Genomic DNA, 25,269 nt, shown 5'->3' on the forward strand with positions numbered 1-25,269 from the left:
CAATGTAAAAGAGCTAAATGCCCATTTTTTTTTTTACAAACTTAACTGTGAAATAAAAATAACACCTAAGCTAACTACAATGTAACTATTAGTTATATTGTAGCTAGCTTAGGGTTTATTTTACAGGTAAGTATATATTTTTCAATAGGAATTAATTATTTAGTTATTAATAGTAAGTTTTAGTTAGAATTATTTTAATTATGTTAAAGTTAGGGGGTGTTAGGGTTAGGATTACGTTAGGGTTAGACTTAGAGTTAGGGTTACTTTAGGGGTTAATATATTTATTCAGTGTTAGTGATGTGGGAGACCAGAGGTTTAGGGGTTAATAACTTTAGTATAGTGGTGGTGGCAACATTGGGGGCGGCAGATTAGGGGTTAATATATGTATGTAGGTGGCAGCGACATTGGGGGCGGCAGATTAGGGGTTGATAAGTGTAATGTAGGTGGCGGCGATGTTGGGGGTGGCAGATTAGGGGTGTTTAGACTCGGGGTTTATGTTAGGGTGTTAGGTTTAAACATACATTTTTTACCCCATAGACATCAATGGGGCTACGTTACAGAGCTTTTCATTCCGCAATCGCAGGTGTTAGGCTTTTTTTTAGTCGGCTCTCCCCATTGATGTCTGTGAGGAAATCGTGCACGAGCACGTCAAAACACCGCTTGTATTCGGGTGAGGTATGGAGCTCAACACAACCATATCGCCCGCACAAGCCATTTTTTTGGCAAACCTGTAATAGCAGCGATATGAAAGGTGAGCGGTGAAAATAACGTACAAGTAATTAGCGAGCCAGCCATAACGCAAAACTCATAATCTGGCTGTTAGTGTTTATTGTCCCTTAAGGATTACATTTACGCCTAGATTTAGAGTTCTGCGTTAGCCGTCAAAAGCAGCGTTAAGGGGTCCTAACGCTGCTTTTGGCCGCCCGCTGGTATTTAGAGTCAGGCAGGAAAGGGTCTAACGCTCACTTTCAAGCCGCGACTTTTCCATACCGCAGATCCCCTTATGCCAATTGCGTATCCTATCTTTTCAATGGGATCTTCCTAACGCTGGTATTTAGAGTCTTGGCTGAAGTGAGCGGTACACCCTCTACCGACAAGACTCCTACCGCCCATGGAAAGGCTGTAGTTAAGAGCTTTATGGGCTAACGCCGGTATATAAAGCTCTTAACTACAGTGCTCTAAAGTACACTAACACCCATAAACTACCTATGTACCCCTAAACCGAGGTCCCCCACATCACCGCTACTATAATAAATATTTTTAACCCCTAATCTGCCGACCGCACATCGCCGCCACCTACATTATCCCTATGAACCCCTAATCTGCTGCCCCCAACATCGCCGAGCCCTATATTATATTTATTAACCCCTAATCTGCCCCCCCCAACGTCGCCGCTACGTTACCTACACTTATTAACCCCTAATCTGCCGACCGGACCTCACCGCCACTATAATAAATGTATTAACCCCTATACCGCCGCACTCCCGCCTCGCAAACACTAGAATAAATAGTATTAACCCCTAATCTGCCCTCCCTACATCGCCGCCACCTAACTTCAAGTATTAACCCCTAATCTGCCGACCGGACCTCGCCGCTACTATAATAAATGTATTAACCCCTAAAGCTAAGTCTAACCCTAACACCCCCCCTAAGTTAAATATAATTTTTATCTAACGAAATAAAATAAATCTTATTAAATAAATTAATCCTATTTAAAGCTAAATACTTACCTGCAAAATAAACCCTAATATAGCTACAATATAAATAATAATTATATTGTAGCTATTTTAGGATTAATATTTATTTTACAGGCAACTTTGTATTTATTTTAACTAGGTACAATAGCTATTAAATAGTTATTTACTATTTAATAGCTACCTAGTTAAAATAATTACAAAATTACCTGTAAAATAAATCCTAACCTAAATTACAATTAAACCTAACACTACACTATCAATAAATTAATTAAATAAATTACCTACAATTACATACAATTAAATAAACTAAACTAAATTACAAAAAAAAACAAACACTAAATTACAAAAAATAAAAAAAGATTACAAGATTATTAGGCTAATTACACCTACTCTAAGCCCCCTAATAAAATAAAAAAAGCCCCCCAAAATAATAAAGGTCCCTACCCTATTCTAAATTAAAAAGTAATCAGCTCTTTTACCAGCCCTTAAAAGGGCTTTTTGCTGGGCATGCCCCAAAGTAATCAGCTCTTTTACCTGTAAAAAAAAATACAAACTCCCCCCAACATTAAAACCCACCACCCACATACCCCTACTCTAACCCAAACCTCCCTTAAATAAACCTAACACTACCCCCCTGAAGATCTCCCTACCTTGAGTCGTCTTCACCCAGCCGGGCCAAAGTCTTCATCCGATGGGGCAGAAGAGGACATCCAGACCGGCAGAAGTCTTCATCCTATCCGGGCAGAAGAGGACATCCGGACTGGCAGACATCTTCATCCAAGCGGCATCTTCTACCTTCATCCATCCGGAGCGGAGCGGAGCCATCTTCTTTCCAGCCGACGCGGATCCATCCTCTTCAACCAACGCCTACTCGCCGAATGAAGGTTCCTTTAAATGATGTCATCCAAGATGGCGTCCCTCGAATTCCGATTGGCTGATAGGATTCTATCAGCCAATCGGAATTAAGGTAGGAATATTCTGATTGGCTGATGGAATCAGCCAATCAGAATCAAGTTCAATCCGATTGGCTGATCCAATCAGCCAATCAGATTGAGCTCGCATTCTATTGGCTGTTCCGATCAGCCAATAGAATGCAAGCTCAATCTGATTGATGAAGACTTCTACCGGATGGAGGACCTCTTCTTGCTCCGCTTGGATGAAGAATTTGGCTCGGCTGGGTGAAGACGACTCAAGGTAGGGAGATCTTCAGGGGCTTAGTGTTAGGTTTATTTAAGGGGGGGTTTGGGTTAGATTAGGGGTATGTGGGTGGTGGGTTGTAATGTTGGGGGGGGGGGTATTGTATGGTTTTTTTTACAGGCAAAAGAGCTGAACTTCTTGGGGCATGCCCCGCAAAGGGCCCTGTTCAGGGCTGGTAAGGTAAAAGTGCTTTGAACTTTAGTAATTTAGAATAGGGTAGGGCATTTTTTTATTTTGGGGGGCTTTGTTATTTTATTAGGGGGCTTAGAGTAGGTGTAATTAGTTTAAAATTGTTGTAATATATTTCTTATGTTTGTAAATATTTTTTTATTTTTTGTAACTTAGTTCTTTTTTATTTTTTGTACTTTAGTTAGTTTATTTCATTGAAGGTTCCTTTAAATGATGTCATCCAAGATGGCGTCCCTCGAATTCCGATTGGCTGATAGGATTCTATCAGCCAATCGGAATTAAGGTAGGAAAAATCTGATTGGCTGATTGAATCAGCCAATCCAGATTCAAGTTCAATCCGATTGGCTGATCCAATCAGCCAATCAGATTGAGCTTGCATTCTATTGGCTGTTCCGATCAGGGGGTTCATAGGGATAATGTTGGTGGCGGCGGTGTCCGGAACGGAAGATTAGGGGTTAATAATAAAATGCAGGTGTCAGCGATAGCGGGGTCGGCAGATTAGGGGTTAATAAGTGTAAGGTTAGGGGTGTTTAGACTCGGGATTCATGTTAGGGTGTTAGGTGCAGACTTAGAAACTGTTTCCCCATAGGAAACAATGGGGCTGCGTTAGGAGCTTAACGCTGCTTTTTTGCAGGTGTTAGGTTTTTTTTTCAGCCCAAACTGCCCCATTGTTTCCTATGGGGGAATCGTGCACGAGCACGTTTTGGCAGCTTACCGCTACCGTAAGCAACGCTGGTATTGAGGGTTGAAGTGGCGGTAAATTCGGCTCAACGCACCCTTTTTGGAGCCTAACGCAGCCCCTCAGACAACTCTAAATACCAGCGTTGTTTGGAAGCAGCGGTAGGAAAATAAAGCTGCGTTAGCTACGCGTGTCTTTATCGACAAAACTCTAAATCTAGGCCTTGGTTTCTTGCACTAAAGATGAATTTAAAAATGGAAACAAGCTTCTGCTTTAAAAAAAGGAATTTAATTAAAATGACATCTTCTCCTATGTGGTTTTAAGTATCAGATTAAATAAATTGCTGGGGCACAATATTAATATTCTTGGTTGAATTTATTATTTTAGAGCTAAACGAGAACAAGAAGTGATCCACCTAAAGAGACAGAAAGAGGAGCAAGACCTCAAGCAACAACTGGAGCTGCAGAGACTGAGAGCAATGAGGTTGTTTCGGGAAAAGCAACTCACTCTGCTAGAAATTGTTCACGCAGGTAGATATATCATTAAAGTGTCTAACTCTCAATACAACTATTAACAATGTGCTATCATGCATACGAAAGAGCAGCAGTTTAACATTTCTGTGATCAGAAATCTAATTAGCTTATGACCATTAATAGTAAGAATGTGTGTGTATGTATCTATCTATGTATGTATGTATGTATCTATGTAATATATACTGGACCAAGTACACATCCTGTAGCCCTGCAAAATGCACAGCCCTGGGTGCTCAATAGCACTCACAGGTAGCTGCACATTTCCCAGAGATCCAGACATGTACCCCAGACAAGTCTGGGTGCAAGGCCCATAGGGAAAATTACAAAACAAATTAATACAACACACAGAGGAAGTCTGCACTCACTTGCAAGTATATTAAAAAAAGAAAGAAGATCAAACAGTTGTTAGTGCAAACAGTTAGCAATCACTAAACATCCAAAATCCCAATAAAAACCTCAATATTGGATATAGAAACAGATGTATTTGGATGCGCGTTTAAAACCCACTCTGGGATTACTAGTCTAAAAGTTTAATGCCACTGCTGTTCAATATAAAATTATAGAATTAGGAGGTAAAAATTTATATAAAATATATTATATTTGTTGTGTTGAAAATATAAATATTTAAATTCCATCAAAACAAATAATGCACATAGGCATCAAACCAAATTAAAATATAATTCCTTTACTAGTTTATTTTATTAATAAAAACAATCAGTATTAAATAAACAAAAGAAAAGAAACTTCATATACATTATGCTATTCAGTTTTAAACATAGTATCAGTTAAAAGGACACAGTGTGTGTACTCCACAATATTAAAAGATAATGTATTTAGCCAACGTGATTAATATAATTTTTTCTGACTGGCCAGTGCTAAAACTGAAAGCATTTGAAAAAAAGTCAGCAAAAAAGTGCCCCGGACTTTATGTGAACTGTGTCCTCCAAAAAACGTTGCTATTCAAGGTTTGCTGAATAACTTTAATTCACAGAAAGTCCCGGGCACTTTTTTGTTGACTCTTTTTCAATTGCTTTCAGTTTTACCACTGGCCAGTCAGAAATAATTATATTAATCATGTTGGCTAAATACATTATCATTTAATATTGTGGGTTACACACACTGTGTCCTTTTAACTGATACTATGTTTAAAACTTAATAGGATAATTTATCCTATTTATTAGTTTCTTTTATTTATTGATTACTGATTGTTTTTATTAATGAAGTAACTAGTATAGGAATTATTTTTTAATTTGGTTTGATGTCTATGTGCAATATTTGTTTTTGATGGAATTTGATTATATATATTTTCAACACAACCAAGTATATTTTATATTAATTTTTACCTGCTACTTCTATAATTTCTTTCCTGAGATATGGTGAGTCCACGGCTTGATTAATTACTGTTGGGAATATCACTCCTGGCCAGCAGGAGGAGGCAAAGAGCACCACAGTTAAACTGTTATGTATCACTCCCTTACCCACAACCCCAGTCATTCTCTTTGCCTTCGGTGCATGGAGGAGGTGAAGTTTAGGTGTCTGAAGAAAAAGTTTGATTTAATCTACAAGCAAGTTTTGGGGTATAGCCGTATTCCACGTCATTCCTTGAAGTCGGGTAGTGGTGGCTTTAAAGCAGTTACTTACTGAGTTTTCCTAACAATTGCTGCCCTAGCTTAGAAAGCCAGAGTTGGCTACTCTGTTCTTTCTTTTTCAAAGGTGTATGTGAAGAACTGTGTCTTCTCATACCTTGTAACTGTCTACATGCCGGACAGTGGAGCAGGTAAGTGCTTTTTCTTCCAGTTGGGGAGACTATGCACTTAATAAATTAAAAGACACTGCTTTTTTATTGGGACATAGATAATCCTGTTGTATAAGTTACACTAGGGCATGAAGCAGGCACGGTAGCATGCGTGAGACTAACTTTTAAAAAGAAAGGGTAAAATGTTTTTATTAGGCTTTATTTTCTGACACATATTTACTTGATAAAACAATACAAGTTTAAACTGAAAGTAAGGGTGAATTTTCTATTTCAGTAGCTTATTAATTTTCCCTTTGCTTTAAAATAAACCGATGCAACATTTTAAACTGTCTGGTTCTAGTACTCAGTGTACCAGGAAGCTATTTTTAGGGCTAGATTTATCAAGCTGAGGCGGACAGGGGCGCATATACGCACCCCTGTCCACCTCTGGCGGGGCGAATTTCCCCGGAGAAATTTACCATTGCACACGAGCACTATTTTGCGCTCGCGTGCAATCCTGCCTGCGCACAGCCAATCACGCACGGGCAGGAGCTGTCAATCTCCCCGGTCAGACTAGACCGCAGAGATTGAATTTCGCCACCTTAAATATGGCAAACAGGTTCTCTGGTGAGAACCTACAGCCATAGGGGCTCAAAGGTTGGCGAAAGCCTTTGATAAATCAACCCCTTAGTGCCTTAACTTCTCTCACATAATTTTAGCTTGGGATCGATCCTAATTTGGGCTAAAATTTAAAGTGAATTTCTTCTGTTATGTGTGATCAGTCCACGGGTCATCATTACTTCTGGGATATTATCTGCTCCCCTACAGGAAGTGCAAGAGGATTCACCCAGCAGAGTTGCTATATAGCTCCTCCCCTCTACGTCACCCCCAGTCATTCTCTTGCACCCAAAGACTAGATAGGAGGTGTGAGAGGACTATGGTGATTATTCTTAGTTTTTATAACTTCAATCAAAAGTTTGTTATTTTACAATAGCACCGGAGCGTGTTATTACTTCTCTGGCAGAGTTTGAAGAAGAATCTACCAGAGTTTTTTCTTATGATTTTAACCGGAGTAGTTAAGATCATATTGCTGTTTCTCGGCCATCTGAGGGAGGTAAAAGCTTCAGATCAGGGGACAGCGGGCAGTTGAATCTGCATTGAGGTATGTAGCAGTTTTTATTTTCTGAATGGAATTGATGAGAAAATCCTGCCATACCGTTATAATGACATGTATGTATACTCTACACTTCAGTATTCTGGGGATGGTATTTCACCGGAATTACTCTGTAAAAGTACATTAAACCTTTTAATAGGTATTTAATTCATGTTAAACGTTTTTGCTGGAATGTAGAATCGTTTGCATTTCTGAGGTACTGAGTGAATAAATATTTGGGCATTATTTTTCCACTTGGCAGTTTGCTTGTTTTGATTATGACAGTTTCGTTTCTCTCTCACTGCTGTGTGTGAGGGGGAGGGGCCGTTTTTGGCGCTCTTTGCTACGCATCAAAAATTTCCAGTCAGTTACTCTTGTATTTTCTGCATGATCCGGTTCATCTCTAACAGAACTCAGGGGTCTTCAAACTTCTTTGAAGGGAGGTAGATTCTCTCAGCAGAGCTGTGAGACTTATGTAGTGACTGTGTTTTAAAATTTAATTAGTGTTACTTTACTAATGGGAACAAACCTTTGCTAACAAGTTGTGTTGTTTTTAAAGAGTGATGCTATAACTGTTTTTCAGTTCATTATTTCAACTGTCATTTAATCGTTTAGTGCTTCTTTGAGGCACAGTACGTTTTTGTTAAATAAGATTGTAACCAAGTTGCATGTTTATTGCTAGTGTGTTAAACATGTCTGATTCAGAGGAAGATACCTGTGTCATTTGTTCCAATGCCAAGGTGGAGCCCAATAGAAATTTATGTACTAACTGTATTGATGCTACTTTAAATAAAAGCCAATCTGTACAAATTGAACAAATTTCACCAAACAGCGAGGGGAGAGTTATGCCGTCTAACTCGCCTCACGTGTCAGTACCTGCGTCTCCCACCCGGGAGGTGCGTGATATTATGGCGCCTAGTACATCTGGGCAGCCATTACAGATAACATTACAAGATATGGCTACTGTTATGACTGAAGTTTTGGCTAAGTTACCAGAACTAAGAGGCAAGCGTGATCACTCTGGGGTGAGAACAGAGTGCGCTGATAATTCTAGGGCCATGTCTGATACTGCGTCACAGCTTGCAGAGCATGAGGACGGAGAGCTTCATTCTGTAGGTGACGGTTCTGATCCAAGCAGATTGGATTCAGATATTTCAAATTTGAAATTTAAATTGGAAAACCTCCGTGTATTACTAGGGGAGGTCTTAGCGGCTCTTAACGATTGTAACACTGTTGCAATACCAGAGAAAATGTGTAGGTTGGATAAATACTTTGCGGTACCGGCGAGTACTGACGTTTTTCCTATACCTAAGAGATTAACTGAAATTGTTACTAAGGAGTGGGATAGACCCGGTGTGCCGTTCTCACCCCCTCCAATATTTAGAAAGATGTTTCCAATAGACGCCACCACACGGGACTTATGGCAAACGGTCCCTAAGGTGGAGGGAGCAGTTTCTACTTTAGCTAAGCGCACCACTATCCCGGTGGAGGATAGCTGTGCTTTTTCAGATCCTATGGATAAAAAATTAGAGGGTTACCTTAAGAAAATGTTTGTTCAACAAGGTTTTATATTGCAACCCCTTGCATGCATCGCGCCGATTACGGCTGCGGCAGCATTTTGGATTGAGTCTCTGGAAGAGAACCTTAGTTCCGCTTCGCTGGACGACATTACGGACAGGCTTAGAGTCCTTAAACTAGCTAATTCTTTCATTTCGGAGGCCGTAGTACATTTAACCAAACTTACGGCTAAGAATTCAGGATTCGCCATTCAGGCACGTAGGGCGCTGTGGCTAAAATCCTGGTCGGCTGATGTAACTTCTAAGTCCAAATTACTTAATATACCTTTCAAGGGGCAAACTTTATTTAGGCCCGGTTTGAAAGAAATTATCGCTGACATTACAGGAGGTAAGGGCCACGCTCTACCTCAAGACAAAGCCAAAGCTAAGGCTAGACAGTCTAATTTTCGTCCCTTTCGGAATTTCAAAGCAGGTGCAGCATCAACTTCCACTGCACCAAAACAGGAAGGGGCTGTTGCTCGTTACAGACAAGGCTGGAAACCTAACCAGTCCTGGAATAAGGGCAAGCAGGCCAGAAAACCTGCTGCTGCCCCTAAGACAGCATGAACCGAGGGCCCCCGATCCGGGACCGGATCTAGTGGGGGGCAGACTCTCTCTCTTCGCCCAGGCTTGGGCAAGAGATGTCCAGGATCCCTGGGCGCTAGAGATCATATCTCAGGGATACCTTCTAGACTTCAAATTATCTCCCCCAAGAGGGAGATTTCATCTGTCAAGGTTGTCAACAAACCAAATAAAGAAAGACGCGTTTCTACGCTGTGTACAAGATCTATTATTAATGGGAGTGATCCATCCGGTTCCGCGGTCGGAACAAGGACAAGGGTTTTACTCAAACCTGTTTGTGGTTCCCAAAAAAGAGGGAACTTTCAGGCCAATCTTGGATTTAAAGATCCTAAACAAATTCCTAAGAGTTCCATCGTTCAAAATGGAAACTATTCGGACAATCTTACCCATGATCCAAAAGGGTCAGTACATGACCACAGTGGATTTAAAGGATGCTTACCTTCACATACCGATTCACAAAGATCATTACCGGTATCTAAGGTTTGCCTTCTTAGACAGGCATTACCAGTTTGTAGCCCTTCCATTCGGATTGGCTACGGCTCCAAGAATCTTCACAAAGGTTCTGGGTGCCCTTCTAGCGGTTCTGAGACCGCGAGGAATTTCGGTAGCTCCGTACCTAGACGACATTCTGATACAAGCTTCAAGCTTTCAAACTGCCAAGTCTCATACAGAGTTAGTTCTGGCATTTCTAAGGTCGCATGGATGGAAAGTGAACGAAAAGAAGAGTTCTCTCTTGCCTCTCACAAGAGTTCCATTCTTGGGGACTCTTATAGATTCTGTAGAAATGAAGATTTATCTGACAGAAGACAGATTAACAAAGCTTCTAAATACATGCCGTGTCCTTCATTCCATTCAACTCCCGTCAGTAGCTCAATGCATGGAGGTGATCGGCTTAATGGTAGCAGCAATGGACATAGTACCCTTTGCACGCCTACATCTCAGACCGCTGCAATTGTGCATGCTGAGTCAGTGGAATGGGGATTACTCAGATTTGTCCCCCACTCTGAATCTGGATCAAGAGACCAGAAACTCTCTTCTATGGTGGCTTTCTCGGCCACATCTGTCCAGGGGGATGCCGTTCAGCAGGCCGGACTGGACAATTGTAACAACAGACGCCAGCCTTCTAGGTAGGGGCGCTGTCTGGAATTCTCTGAAGGCTCAGGGACAATGGAGTCAGGAGGAAAGTCTCCTGCCAATAAACATTCTGGAATTGAGAGCAGTTCTCAATGCCCTTCTAGCTTGGCCCCAGTTAAAGACTCGGGGGTTCATCAGGTTTCAGTCGGACAACATCACGACTGTAGCTTACATCAACCATCAGGGAGGGACAAGAAGCTCCCTAGCAATGATAGAAGTATCAAAGATAATTCGCTGGGCAGAGTCTCACTCTTGCCATCTGTCAGCAATCCACATCCCGGGAGTGGAGAACTGGGAGGCGGATTTCTTGAGTCGCCAGACTCTTCATCCGGGGGAGTGGGAACTTCATCCGGAGGTCTTTGCCCAAATACTTCGACGTTGGGGCAAACCAGAGATAGATCTCATGGCGTCTCGCCAGAACGCCAAACTTCCTCGCTACGGATCCAGATCCAGGGATCCGGGAGCGGTTCTGATAGATGCTTTGACAGCACCTTGGAACTTCAGGATGGCTTATGTGTTTCCACCCTTCCCGCTGCTTCCTCGATTGATTGCCAAAATCAAACAGGAGAGAGCATCAGTGATTCTAATAGCGCCTGCATGGCCGCGCAGGACTTGGTATGCAGATCTAGTGGACATGTCATCCTGTCCGCCTTGGTCTCTACCTCTAAGACAGGACCTTCTGATTCAGGGTCCATTCAAACATCAAAGTCTAACTTCTCTGAAGCTGACTACTTGGAAATTGAACGCTTGATTTTATCAAAACGTGGTTTTTCTGAGTCGGTTATTGATACCCTGATACAGGCTAGGAAGCCTGTTACCAGAAAGATTTACCATAAAATATGGCGTAAATACCTATACTGGTGTGAATCCAAAGATTACTCCTGGAGTAAGGTTAGGATTCCTAGGATATTGTCTTTTCTACAAGAAGGTTTAGAAAAGGGTTTATCGGCTAGCTCATTAAAGGGACAGATCTCAGCTCTGTCCATCTTGTTACACAGGCGTCTGTCAGAAAATTCAGACATCCAGGCCTTTTGTCAGGCTTTAGCTAGGATCAAGCCTGTGTTTAAAACTGTTGCTCCGCCATGGAGTTTAAACTTAGTTCTTAACGTTTTACAGGGTGTTCCGTTTGAACCCCTTCATTCCATTGATATAAAATTGTTATCTTGGAAAGTTCTATTTTTAATGGCTATTTCCTCGGCTCGAAGAGTCTCTGAGTTATCAGCCCTACATTGTGATTCTCCTTGTCTGATCTTTCACTCAGACAAGGTAGTTCTGCGTACTAAACCTGGGTTCTTACCTAAGGTTGTCTCTAACAGGAATATCAATCAAGAGATTGTTGTTCCATCCTTGTGTCCAAATCCGTCTTCAAAGAAGGAACGTCTTCTACACAATCTGGATGTAGTTCGTGCCCTCAAGTTCTACTTGCAGGCAACTAAAGATTTTCGCCAAACTTCTTCCCTGTTTGTCGTTTATTCTGGACAGAGGAGAGGTCAAAAAGCTTCTGCTACCTCTCTCTCTTTTTGGCTTCGTAGCATAATACGTTTAGCCTATGAGACTGCTGGACAGCAGCCTCCTGAAAGAATTACAGCTCATTCCACTAGAGCTGTGGCTTCCACTTGGGCCTTTAAGAATGAGGCCTCTGTTGAACAGATTTGCAAGGCTGCAACTTGGTCTTCGCTTCATACTTTTTCCAAATTTTACAAATTTGACACTTTTGCTTCTTCGGAGGCTATTTTTGGGAGAAAGGTTCTTCAGGCAGTGGTTCCTTCTGTATAATGAGCCTGCCTATCCCTCCCGTCATCCGTGTACTTTTGCTTTGGTATTGGTATCCCAGAAGTAATGATGACCCGTGGACTGATCACACATAACAGAAGAAAACATAATTTATGCTTACCTGATAAATTCATTTCTTCTGTTGTGTGATCAGTCCACGGCCCGCCCTGTTTTTTAAGGCAGGTACATATTTTTAAATTATAATTCAGTCACCACTACACCCTTGGCTTCTCCTTTCTCGTTGGTCTTTGGTCGAATGACTGGAGGTGACGTAGAGGGGAGGAGCTATATAGCAACTCTGCTGGGTGAATCCTCTTGCACTTCCTGTAGGGGAGCAGATAATATCCCAGAAGTAATGATGACCCGTGGACTGATCACACAACAGAAGAAATGAATTTATCAGGTAAGCATAAATTATGTTTTTTTTCCTTGGCTTATTTTAATTGAATATTAAAAGCTTTGAAACTTATCTGTTCAAGTTTATTTACGGTTTCACAACATGTCTGATATGGAGCAAGAGCCTGCTCTCATGAATTCATGCTTATTATAGATGCACAAATTGCAGCTCCTATGCAATTTTATTCTTCATCTGTCAAGAAAACCTTGCAAAACAAAGGTAACATTTTTGAGCCTAATGTCTCTCAGGATGATGCTGTTATTAATACCTCAGCTTTCTCCTGCTACATCCCAAGCCTCAATGGCGTCACATGCAGTGCGGTTCCTCTATAACTCCTAGTGGAGTTTATTTAAAAGCAGAAATTGCTGCCCACGTATCTTCAGCGGTATCTGCGGCATTAGCTGCCATTCCCAGATTACAGGGAAAACGCAAGAGGAAATCTAGAAATTCAGAAAGTAAAATGCCTGTCCTCAGTTCTGCTTCCCAGGTTGCCCTTTCTCATCAGTCTGATGAGGAAGATACATCGGGACTTTCTGAGGGGGAAATCTCAGATTCGGACAGTATAATTTCTTCTTCTGAGACTGAGGTGGTATCCTTCAGATTAAAGCTTGAACACCTTTGTGTATTATTAAAGGAGGTTTTAGCTACTTTAGATGACACCGATACCCCTGTCGTTGTCACTCCTAAGAAATCTAGTAAACTTAATTGTTTCTTTGATGAACTTTCCACTTCGGAGGTTTTTCCTGTGCCGGACCATGCTAGAGAGATTATCTCACAGGAATGGGAGAAACCAGGGGTGTCTTTTTCTCCATCTCCCATTTTGAAGAAAATGTTTCCTGTTGAGGACTCCATTAAAGACCCTTGGTATACTGTACTTGGGTCAATTTCCACTCTGGCTAAGAGAACCACTATTCCTATTGAGGATAGCTTCTCTTTTAAGGATCCAATGGACAAGAAACTGGAGGCTTATTTGAAAAAGATTTATGTTCATCAAGGTCTCCAATGGCGGTGTGTATTGCCACTGTGATTAGTGCAACATCTTATTGGTTTGACGCCTTGTCTGATTCTCTTCAAGTAGAGACTTCCTTGGATGAAATTCATGATAGGATTAAAGCTCTTAAATTGGCCAATTCCTTTATTGCAGATGCCATTTTACAGGTTGTTAGACTAGGAGCTAAAACTTCTAGTTTTGCTGTCCTAGCCCGCAGGGCGTAATGGTTGAAAGACACATGGAGAGAAGGCGGCAGGCACTACTGGACAGACCCACAGGCAAAAAAGTATATAAAATACAGAAACTTTAGGGACATCCTAAAACATTTAATGTGAAAATGGCTTAATGTAGCTTAATGAGTAAAAAAGTGACCAAATGTTCAATTGCTGCATAATTTTGCACAACCCAAGATTTCCACTATACAAGCCTATCCTAGAAGTTTCATGGATTTTGGAATTCCACAAGGCAAATGAGTGACATTAAGCTTGTTTTTTGGGGAGCTTAATGTGGCTTAACGTACAAAATTGAACTTAGATGTTAACCAATTTCCCCCAAACTTACCACAATACATTAATCTATCCATTCAAACATATTCTGAAAATTTCAGGACATTTGATAAAATATACCAAAAGTTATTCACATTTAACTATTTTTTTACAATCCTAAAACATTTAATGTGAGCAGCTTAATGTAAAAAGAGCTTAATGTACCAAAATTCACCTAAACATCGATCAATTGCCTTTAAACTTGGCACAAACTCAGGTTGTCACTTTCCAAACCTATCCTAGATGTTTCATGGTATTTGGTTTCCCACAAGGCAAATGAGTGACATTAAGCTTGTTTTTTGGGGAGCTTAATGTGGCTTAACGAAGTTAACGTACAAAATTAAACTTAGATCTTAACCAATTTCCCCCAAACTTCTCACAATATATTAATCTATCTATTCAAACATAGTCTGAAAATTTCAGGAAATTTGATAAAACATACCAAAAGTTATTCGCATTTAACAATTTTTTTACAATCCTAAAACATTTAATGTGAGCAGCTTAATGTAAAAAGAGCTTAATGTACCAAAATTCACCAAAACTTCAATCAATTGCCTTGAAACTTGGCACAAACTCAGTTTTTCACTTTCCAAACCTATCCTAGAAGTTTCATGGATTTTGGTGTCCCACAATGCAAATGAGTGACATTATGCTTGTTTTTTGGGGAGCTTAATGTGGCGTAATGAGTATAAAAGTGGCCAAATGTTAATCAATTGCTGCATAATTTTGCACAACCCAAGATTTTCACTATCCAAACCTATCCTAGAAGTTTCATGGATTTTGGAATTCCACAAAGGAAATGAGTGACATTAAGCTTGTTTTTTGGGGAGCTTAATGTGGCTTAATGTACAAAATTGAACTTAGATGTTAACCAATTTCCCCCAAACTTACCACAATACATTAATCTATCCATTCAAACATATTCTGAAAATTTCAGGACATTTGATAAAATATACCAAAAGTTATTCACATTTAACTATTTTTTTACAATCCTAAAACATTTAATTTGAGCAGCTTAATGTAAAAAGAGCTTAATGTACCAAAATTCACCTAAACATCGATCAATTGCCTTGAAACTTGACACAAACTCAGGTTGTCACTTTCCAAACCTATCCTAGATGTTTCATGGTATTTGGTTTCCCACAAGGCAAATGAGTGACATTAAGCTTGTTTTTTGGGGAGCTTAATGTGGCTTAACGTACAAAATTAAACTTAGATCTTAACCAATTTCCCCCAAACTTCTCACAATATATTAATCTATCTATTCAAACATAGTCTGAAAATTTCAGGAAATTTGATAAAACATTCCAAAAGCTATTCGAAATTAACAATTTTTTTACAATCCTAAAACATTTAATTTGAGCAGCTTTATGTAAAAAGAGCTTAATGTACCAAAATTCACCAAAACTTCAATCAATTGCCTTGAAACTTGGCACAAACTCAGTTTGTCACGTTCCAAACCTATCCTAGAAGTTTCATGGATTTTGCTGTCCCACAAGGCAAATGAGTGACATTAAGCTTGTTCTTTGGGGAGCTTAATGTGGCTTAATGAGTAAAAAACTGGCCAAATCTTAATCAATTGCTGCATAATTTTGCACAACCCAAGATTTCCACTATCCAAGCCTATCCTAGAAGTTTCATGGTATTTGGTGTCCCACAAGGCAAAGGAGTGACATTAAGCTTGTTTTTTGGGGAGCTTAGTGTGGCTTAACGTACAAAATTGAACTCAGATCTTAACCAATTTCCCCCAAACTTCCCACAATACATTAATCTATCTATTCAAACATATTCTGAAAATTTAAGGAAATTTGATAAAACATACCAAAGGTTATTCACATTTAATAATTTTTTTACAATCCTAAAACATTTAATGTGAGCAGTTTAATGTAAAAAGAGCTTAATGTACCAAAATTCCCCTAAACATCAATCAATTGCCTTGAAACTTGGCACAAACTCAGTTTGTCATTTTCCAAACCTATCCTAGAAGTTTCATGGTATTTGGTTTCCCACAAGGCAAATGAGTGACATTAAGCTTGTTTTTTTGGGAGCTTAATGTGGCTTAATGTACAAAATTGAACTTAGATCTTAACCAATTTCCCTCAAACTTCCCATAATACATTAATCTATCTGTTTAAACATATTCTGAAAATGTAAGGATATTTGATAAAACATAACAAAAGTTATTCACATTTAAATATGTTTTTAACAATCCTAAAACATTTCGGGGCCCATTTATTAAGCTCCGTATGGAGCTTGAGGGCCCATGTTTCTGTCGAGCCTTCAGGCTTGCCAGAAACACCAGTTATGAAGCAGCAGTCTAAAGACCCCTGCTCCATAACCTGTCCGCCTGCTCTGAGGAAGCGGACAGACATCGCCGCATTTCAACCCATTCGAATACGATCAGGTTGATTGACAGCCACCTGCTGGTGCAATGACATAAGAGCTGCTGGTGCAATGCTGAATGTGGAGAGCGTATTGCTCTCCGCATTCAGCGATGTCTGTCGGACATGATCCGCTGATCGGATCATGTCAGACAGACACATAATAAATAGGCCCCTTCATGTGAATGGCTTAACGCAAAAAAGAGCTTAATGTACCAAAATTTGCCTAAACATCAATCAATTGCCTTGAAACTTGGCACAAACTCAGTTTTTCACTTTCAAAACCTATCCAAGATGTTTCATGGTATTTGGTTTCCCACAAGGCAAATGAGTGACATTAAGCTTGTTTTTTGGGGAGCTTAATGTGGCTTAACGTACAAAATTAAACTTAGATCTTAACCAATTTCCCCCAAACTTCTCACAATATATTAATCTATCTATTCAAACATAGTCTGAAAATTTCAGGAAATTTGATAAAACATACCAAAAGTTATTCGAAATTAACAATTTTTCTTCTGTTATGTGTGATCAGTCCACGGGTCATCATTACTTCTGGGATATAACTCCTCCCCAACAGGAAATGCAAGAGGATTCACCCAGCAGAGCTGCATATAGCTCCTCCCCTCTACGTCACTCCCAGTCATTCTCTTGCACCCAAAGACTAGATAGGATGTGTGAGAGGACTATGGTGATTATACTTAGTTTTTATAACTTCAATCAAAAGTTTGTTATTTTACAATAGCACCGGAGCGTGTTATTGCCTCTCTGGCAGAGTTTGAAGAAGAATCTACCAGAGTTTTTACTATGATTTTAACCGGAGTAGTTAAGATCATATTGCTGTTTCTCGGCCATCTGAGGGAGGTAAAAGCTTCAGATCAGGGGACAGCGGGCAGATGAATCTGCATTGAGGTATGTAGCAGTTTTTATTTTCTGAATGGAATTGATGAGAAAATCCTGCCATACCGTTATAATGACATGTATGTATATTCTACACTTCAGTATTCTGGGGATGGTATTTCACCGGAATTACTCTGTTAAAAGTACATTAAACCTTTTAATAGGTATTTATTATGTTAAACGTTTTTGCTGGAATGTAGAATCGTTTGCATTTTCTGAGGTACTGAGTGAATAAATATTTGGGCATTATTTTTCCACTTGGCAGTTGCTTGTTTTAATTGTGACAGTTTCGTTTCTCTCTCACTGCTGTGTGTGAGGGGGAGGGGCCGTTTTTGGCGCTCTTTGCTACGCATCAAAAATTTCCAGTCAGTTACTCTTGTATTTCCTGCATGATCCGGTTCATCTCTAAACAGAACTCAGGGGTCTTCAAACTTCTTTGGAGGGAGGTAGATTCTCTCAGCAGAGCTGTGAGACATATATATTGACTGTGATTAAAAACGTTGCTCTGTAATTTTTATGTTTCAAATTTAATTATTGTTACTTTACTAATGGGAACAAACCTTTGCTAAAAGTTGTGTTGTTTTTAAGGATTGATGCTATAACTGTCTTTCAGTTCATTATTTCAACTGTCATTTAATCGTTTAGTGCTTCTTTGAGGCACAGTACGTTTTTGTTAAATAAGATTGTAACCAAGTTGCAAGTTTATTGCTAGTGTGTTAAACATGTCTGATTCAGAGGAAGATATCTGTGTCATTTGTTCCAATGCCAAGGTGGAGCCCAATAGAAATGTATGTACTAACTGTATTGATGCTACTTTAAATAAAAGCCAATCTGTACAAATTGAACAAATTTCACCAAACAGCGAGGGGAGAGTTATGCCGACTAACTCGCCTCACGTGTCAGTACCTGCATCTCCCGCCCGGGAGGTGCGTGATATTATGGCGCCTAGTACATCTGGGCGGCCATTACAGATAACATTACAAGATATGGCTACTGTTATGACTGAAGTTTTGGCTAAATTACCAGAACTAAGAGGCAAGCGTGATCACTCTGGGGTGAGAACAGAGTGCGCTGATAATACTAGGGCCATGTCTGATACTGCGTCACAGCTTGCAGAGCATGAGGACGGAGAGCTTCATTCTGTGGGTGATGGTTCTGATCCAAACAGATTGGATTCAGATATTTCAAATTTTAAATTTAAATTGGAGAACCTCCGTGTATTACTAGGGGAGGTTTTAGCGGCTCTTAATGATTGTAACACTGTTGCAATACCAGAGAAATTGTGTAGGTTGGATAAATACTTTGCGGTACCGGCGAGTACTGACGTTTTTCCTATACCTAAGAGACTAACTGAAATTGTTACTAAGGAGTGGGATAGACCCGGTGTGCCGTTCTCACCCCCTCCAATATTTAGAAAGATGTTTCCAATAGACGCCACCACACGGGACTTATGGCAAACGGTCCCTAAGGTGGAGGGAGCAGTTTCTACTTTAGCTAAGCGTACCACTATCCCGGTGGAGGATAGCTGTGCTTTTTCAGATCCAATGGATAAAAAATTAGAGGGTTACCTTAAGAAAATGTTTGTTCAACAAGGTTTTATATTGCAACCCCTTGCATGCATCGCGCCGATTACGGCTGCGGCAGCATTTTGGATTGAGTCTCTGGAAGAGAACCTTAGTTCAGCTACGCTGGACGACATTACGGACAGGCTTAGAGTCCTTAAACTAGCTAATTCATTCATTTCGGAGGCCGTAGTACATTTAACCAAACTTACGGCTAAGAACTCAGGATTCGCCATTCAGGCACGTAGGGCGCTGTGGCTAAAATCCTGGTCAGCTGATGTAACTTCTAAGTCCAAATTACTTAATATACCTTTCAAGGGGCAAACTTTATTTGGGCCCGGTTTGAAAGAAATTATCGCTGACATTACAGGAGGTAAGGGCCACGCCCTACCTCAAGACAAAGCCAAAGCTAAGGCTAGACAGTCTAATTTTCGTCCCTTTCGGAATTTCAAAGCAGGAGCAGCATCAACTTCCACTGCACCAAAACAGGAAGGAGCTGTTGCTCGTTACAGACAAGGCTGGAAACCTAACCAGTCCTGGAACAAGGGCAAGCAGGCCAGGAAACCTGCTGCTGCCCCAAAGACAGCATGAACCGAGGGCCCCCGATCCGGGACCGGATCTAGTGGGGGGCAGACTCTCTCTCTTCGCCCAGGCTTGGGCAAGAGATGTTCAGGATCCCTGGGCGCTAGAGATCATATCTCAGGGATACCTTCTAGACTTCAAATTCTCTCCCCCAAGAGGGAGATTTCATCTGTCAAGGTTGTCAACAAACCAGATAAAGAAAGAAGCGTTTCTACGCTGTGTACAAGATCTGTTATTAATGGGAGTGATCCATCCGGTTCCGCGGTCGGAACAAGGACAAGGGTTTTACTCAAACCTGTTTGTGGTTCCCAAAAAAGAGGGAACTTTCAGGCCAATCTTGGATTTAAAGATCCTAAACAAATTCCTAAGAGTTCCATCGTTCAAAATGGAAACTATTCGGACAATCTTACCCATGATCCAAAAGGGTCAGTACATGACCACAGTGGATTTAAAGGATGCTTACCTTCACATACCGATTCACAAAGATCATTACCGGTATCTAAGGTTTGCCTTCTTAGACAGGCATTACCAGTTTGTAGCTCTTCCATTCGGATTGGCTACGGCTCCAAGAATCTTCACAAAGGTTCTGGGTGCCCTTCTGGCGGTACTAAGACCGCGAGGAATTTCGGTAGCTCCGTACCTAGACGACATTCTGATACAAGCTTCAAGCTTTCAAACTGCCAAGTCTCATACAGAGTTAGTTCTGGCATTTCTAAGGTCGCATGGATGGAAAGTGAACGAAAAGAAGAGTTCTCTTTTTCCTCTCACAAGAGTTCCATTCTTGGGGACTCTTATAGATTCTGTAGAAATGAAGATTTATCTGACAGAAGACAGATTAACAAAGCTTCTAAATGCATGCCGTGTCCTTCATTCCATTCAACTCCCGTCAGTAGCTCAATGCATGGAGGTGATCGGCTTAATGGTAGCAGCAATGGACATAGTACCCTTTGCACGTCTACATCTCAGACCGCTGCAATTGTGCATGCTGAGTCAGTGGAATGGGGATTACTCAGACTTGTCCCCTACTCTGAATCTGGATCAAGAGACCAGAAACTCTCTTCTATGGTGGCTTTCTCGGCCACATCTGTCCAGGGGGATGCCATTCAGCAGGCCGGACTGGACAATTGTAACAACAGACGCCAGCCTACTAGGTTGGGGCGCTGTCTGGAATTCTCTGAAGGCTCAGGGACAATGGAATCAGGAGGAAAGTCTCCTGCCAATAAACATTCTGGAATTAAGAGCAGTTCTCCATGCCCTTCTGGCTTGGCCCCAGTTAAAAACTCGGGGGTTCATCAGGTTTCAGTCGGACAACATCACGACTGTAGCTTACATCAACCATCAAGGAGGGACAAGAAGCTCCCTAGCAATGATGGAAGTATCAAAGATAATTCGCTGGGCAGAGTCTCACTCTTGCCACCTGTCAGCAATCCACATCCCGGGAGTGGAGAACTGGGAGGCGGATTTCTTGAGTCGCCAGACTTTTCATCCGGGGGAGTGGGAACTTCATCCGGAGGTCTTTGCCCAAATACTTCGACGTTGGGGCAAACCAGAGATAGATCTCATGGCGTCTCGCCAGAACGCCAAACTTCCTCGCTACGGGTCCAGATCCAGGGATCCGGGAGCGGTTCTGATAGATGCTTTGACAGCACCTTGGAACTTCGGGATGGCTTATGTGTTTCCACCCTTCCCGCTGCTTCCTCGATTGATTGCCAAAATCAAACAGGAGAGAGCATCAGTGATTCTAATAGCGCCTGCATGGCCACGCAGGACTTGGTATGCAGATCTAGTGGACATGTCATCCTGTCCGCCTTGGTCTCTACCTCTAAGACAGGACCTTCTGATACAGGGTCCATTCAAACATCAAAATCTAACTTCTCTGAAGCTGACTGCTTGGAAATTGAACGCTTGATTTTATCAAAACGTGGTTTTTCTGAGTCGGTTATTGATACCCTGATACAGGCTAGGAAGCCTGTTACCAGAAGGATTTACCATAAGATATGGCGTAAATACCTATACTGGTGCGAATCCAAAGGTTACTCCTGGAGTAAGGTTAGGATTCCTAGGATATTGTCCTTTCTACAAGAAGGTTTAGAAAAGGGTTTATCGGCTAGCTCATTAAAGGGACAGATCTCAGCTCTGTCCATCTTGTTACACAGGCGTCTGTCAGAAAATCCAGACGTCCAGGCCTTTTGTCAGGCTTTAGCTAGGATCAAGCCTGTGTTTAAAACTGTTGCTCCGCCATGGAGTTTAAACTTAGTTCTTAACATTTTACAGGGTGTTCCGTTTGAACCCCTTCATTCCATTGATATAAAATTGTTATCTTGGAAAGTTCTGTTTTTAATGGCTATTTCCTCGGCTCGAAGAGTCTCTGAGTTATCAGCCTTACATTGTGATTCTCCTTATCTGATTTTTCACTCAGACAAGGTAGTTCTGCGTACTAAACCTGGGTTCTTACCTAAGGTAGTCACTAACAGGAATATCAATCAAGAGATTGTTGTTCCATCCTTGTGTCCAAATCCTTCTTCAAAGAAGGAACGTCTTCTACACAATCTGGATGTAGTTCGTGCCCTCAAGTTCTACTTGCAGGCAACTAAGGATTTTCGACAAACGTCTTCCCTGTTTGTCGTGTACTCTGGTCAGAGGAGAGGTCATAAGGCTTCGGCTACCTCTCTCTCCTTCTGGCTTCGTAGCATAATTCGTTTAGCCTATGAGACTGCTGGACAGCAGCCTCCTGAAAGAATTACAGCTCATTCTACTAGAGCTGTGGCTTCCACTTGGGCCTTTAAGAATGAGGCCTCTGTTGAACAGATTTGCAAGGCTGCAACTTGGTCTTCGCTTCATACTTTTTCCAAATTTTACAAATTTGACACTTTTGCTTCTTCGGAGGCTATTTTTGGGAGAAAGGTTCTTCAGGCAGTGGTTCCTTCTGTATAATGAGCCTGCCTATCCCTCCCGTCATCCGTGTACTTTTGCTTTGGTATTGGTATCCCAGAAGTAATGATGACCCGTGGACTGATCACACATAACAGAAGAAAACATAATTTATGCTTACCTGATAAATTCCTTTCTTCTGTTGTGTGATCAGTCCACGGCCCACCCTGTTTTAAGGCAGGTAAATATCTTTTAAATTATACTCCAGTCACCACTTCACCCTTGGTTTCTCCTTTCTCGTTGATTCTTGGTCGAATGACTGGGAGTGACGTAGAGGGGAGGAGCTATATGCAGCTCTGCTGGGTGAATCCTCTTGCATTTCCTGTTGGGGAGGAGTTATATCCCAGAAGTAATGATGACCCGTGGACTGATCACACAACAGAAGAAAGGAATTTATCAGGTAAGCATAAATTATGTTTTTTACAATCCTAAAACATTTAATGTGAGCAGCTTAATGTAAAAAGAGCTTAATGTACCAAAATTCACCAAAACTTCAATCAATTGCCTTGAAACTTGGCACAAACTCAGTTTGTCACGTTCCAAACCTATCCTAGAAGTTTCATGGATTTTGCTGTCCCACAAGGCAAATGAGTGACATTAAGCTTGTTCTTTGGGGAGCTTAATGTGGCTTAATGAGTAAAAAACTGGCCAAATCTTAATCAATTGCTGCATAATTTTGCACAACCCAAGATCTCCACTATCCAAGCCTATCCTAGAAGTTTCATGGTATTTGGTGTCCCACAAGGCAAAGGAGTGACATTAAGCTTGTTTTTTGGGGAGCTTAGTGTGGCTTAACGTACAAAATTGAACTCAGATCTTAACCAATTTCCCCCAAACTTCCACAATACATTAATCTATCTATTCAAACATATTCTGAAAATTTAAGGAAATTTGATAAAACATACCAAAGGTTATTCACATTTAATAATTTTTTTACAATCCTAAAACATTTAATGTGAGCAGTTTAATGTAAAAAGAGCTTAATGTACCAAAATTCCCCTAAACATCAATCAATTGCCTTGAAACTTGGCACAAACTCAGTTTTTCACTTTCAAAACCTATCCAAGAAGTTTCATGGTATTTGGTTTCCCACAAGGCAAATAAGTGATATTAAGTTTGTTTTTTTGTGGAGCTTAATGTGGCTTAACGTACAAAATTGAACTTAGATGTTAACCAATTTCCCCCAAACTGCTCACAATACATTAATCTATATATTCAAATATATTCTGAAAAATTTAGGACATTTGATAAAACATACCAAAAGTTATTTACATTAAACCATTTTTTTACAATCCTAAAACATTTAGGGTCCAATTTATCAAAGCTTCAACTGATAATAAGATGGAATCCACTAGAATCTCACGTCATATCTGATGCAAATGGAATCTGCTGTAATTATTAAAGTGTCAAGATCGTCAAATGTTGAAATGTGTGACATAATATACCCTCCCGCGATCTCAATCTGACGCAGATCGATACTTGCGTCATCCCAGATGTTTCAAATACACATTCAACTCTATATGACCCTTTTTCCAATTTACCAAACATTTAACAGGTACACTTGCGTCTATTCCAGCGCAGCATACCGATCGTTCAAACCGCTACCCTTGAGGCCGCGGATGCCATAGAAATCAATTGGAGTCTGAAAACACAGGAAGGTTATGTTCGATTTCTGCAAGACAATAAAGCATATTAGATAGTAAAAGTAAATTATAAACTTTATTAAAATTCTATACTCTTTCTAAATCAAACAATATTATTGCTCCAAATTTGGTGCAAAGTAATGCTTCAATTTTGATTCACTAGTAGATATAGGGATAAAAATGAAATACATTACTACTTATGGATTATGTTACATCTTTGTCTATTATTACAAAGCACGAGGACAATATTATTGCTCCAAACTTGGTGCACTAGTAGATATAGAGATACAAATTAAATAAATACATAACATAATATAGCTAACCTCCTTTTTTATTTTGTTTGTTTTTTTGGATAAATCTATATACACCATGTTTAAGGCATGTAATACAAGTCCCACTCACCACTTCGCACCAAATTTGATGCAACACTTTTCGCACCAAATATGACGCAATACTCCTAGACAACCCACACATTTTTTTCCCACCACTTTTGATAGGGATATGCATAATCACATGATTTATGACATCAGCTAATCAAATTTAAATATACATTGTATAGTATCACTAACGAATAAAATTGCTCGATACTTGTGTCATTGATCACCCATCAGAACTTGTAAGTCCTATCTGTTACATTGTGTATTATACTTTGAAAGTATGTATATGTGTAATTAGTATTAAAGATAAACATTGATTCTGACATTAGGACACACAATGTAATATTTTAGACAATGGTTTTAAAATTTGAATGATGTTTGATTCAATATTATCTTAAACTGATAGCTCAAAGGGATAGCCCACCTAACATTAAACTGTCATGATTCAGATACAGCAGAAATTAAAATCACCTCTTTACTGTCATGCTATTTTTAGTGTATTTCTTCCTTCTCTTGAATTTCATTTTCATTAAGAAATGTCATCTTATATGCCAGACGATTTTATAACCCCTGTGTAGGTGTGGTTTTTAAAACTAGATTGCAATCCAGAGGGGTTACACAGGTACAGAGAGAAAATTGGCCCAGCTCTTAAAATATCCATTGATTGTAAATAAATACATATGATACCCTGATGACATGTTATATTCACAATTATTCCTGCTCAGAATAATAATA

General features: G+C 40.3%; 1 protein-coding gene across 1 annotated transcript in view; it reads left to right on the forward strand.

Moving 5' to 3' along the window:
• Positions 1 to 25,269, forward strand: part of LOC128644711 (IQ calmodulin-binding motif-containing protein 1) — a gene marked incomplete at its 5' end in the record, with an annotated part of 195,417 nt that overhangs the window by 120,631 nt on the left and 49,517 nt on the right. Inside the window, one exon of the mRNA XM_053697227.1 lies at positions 4,150 to 4,292. Coding sequence (XP_053553202.1) covers positions 4,150 to 4,292 — 143 coding nt within the window. The remainder of the gene's footprint in view (positions 1 to 4,149; positions 4,293 to 25,269) is intronic.

Source organism: Bombina bombina, unplaced genomic scaffold, assembly GCF_027579735.1.
Source record: "Bombina bombina isolate aBomBom1 unplaced genomic scaffold, aBomBom1.pri scaffold_534, whole genome shotgun sequence".
NCBI classification, from domain to species: Eukaryota; Metazoa; Chordata; class Amphibia; order Anura; family Bombinatoridae; genus Bombina; species Bombina bombina.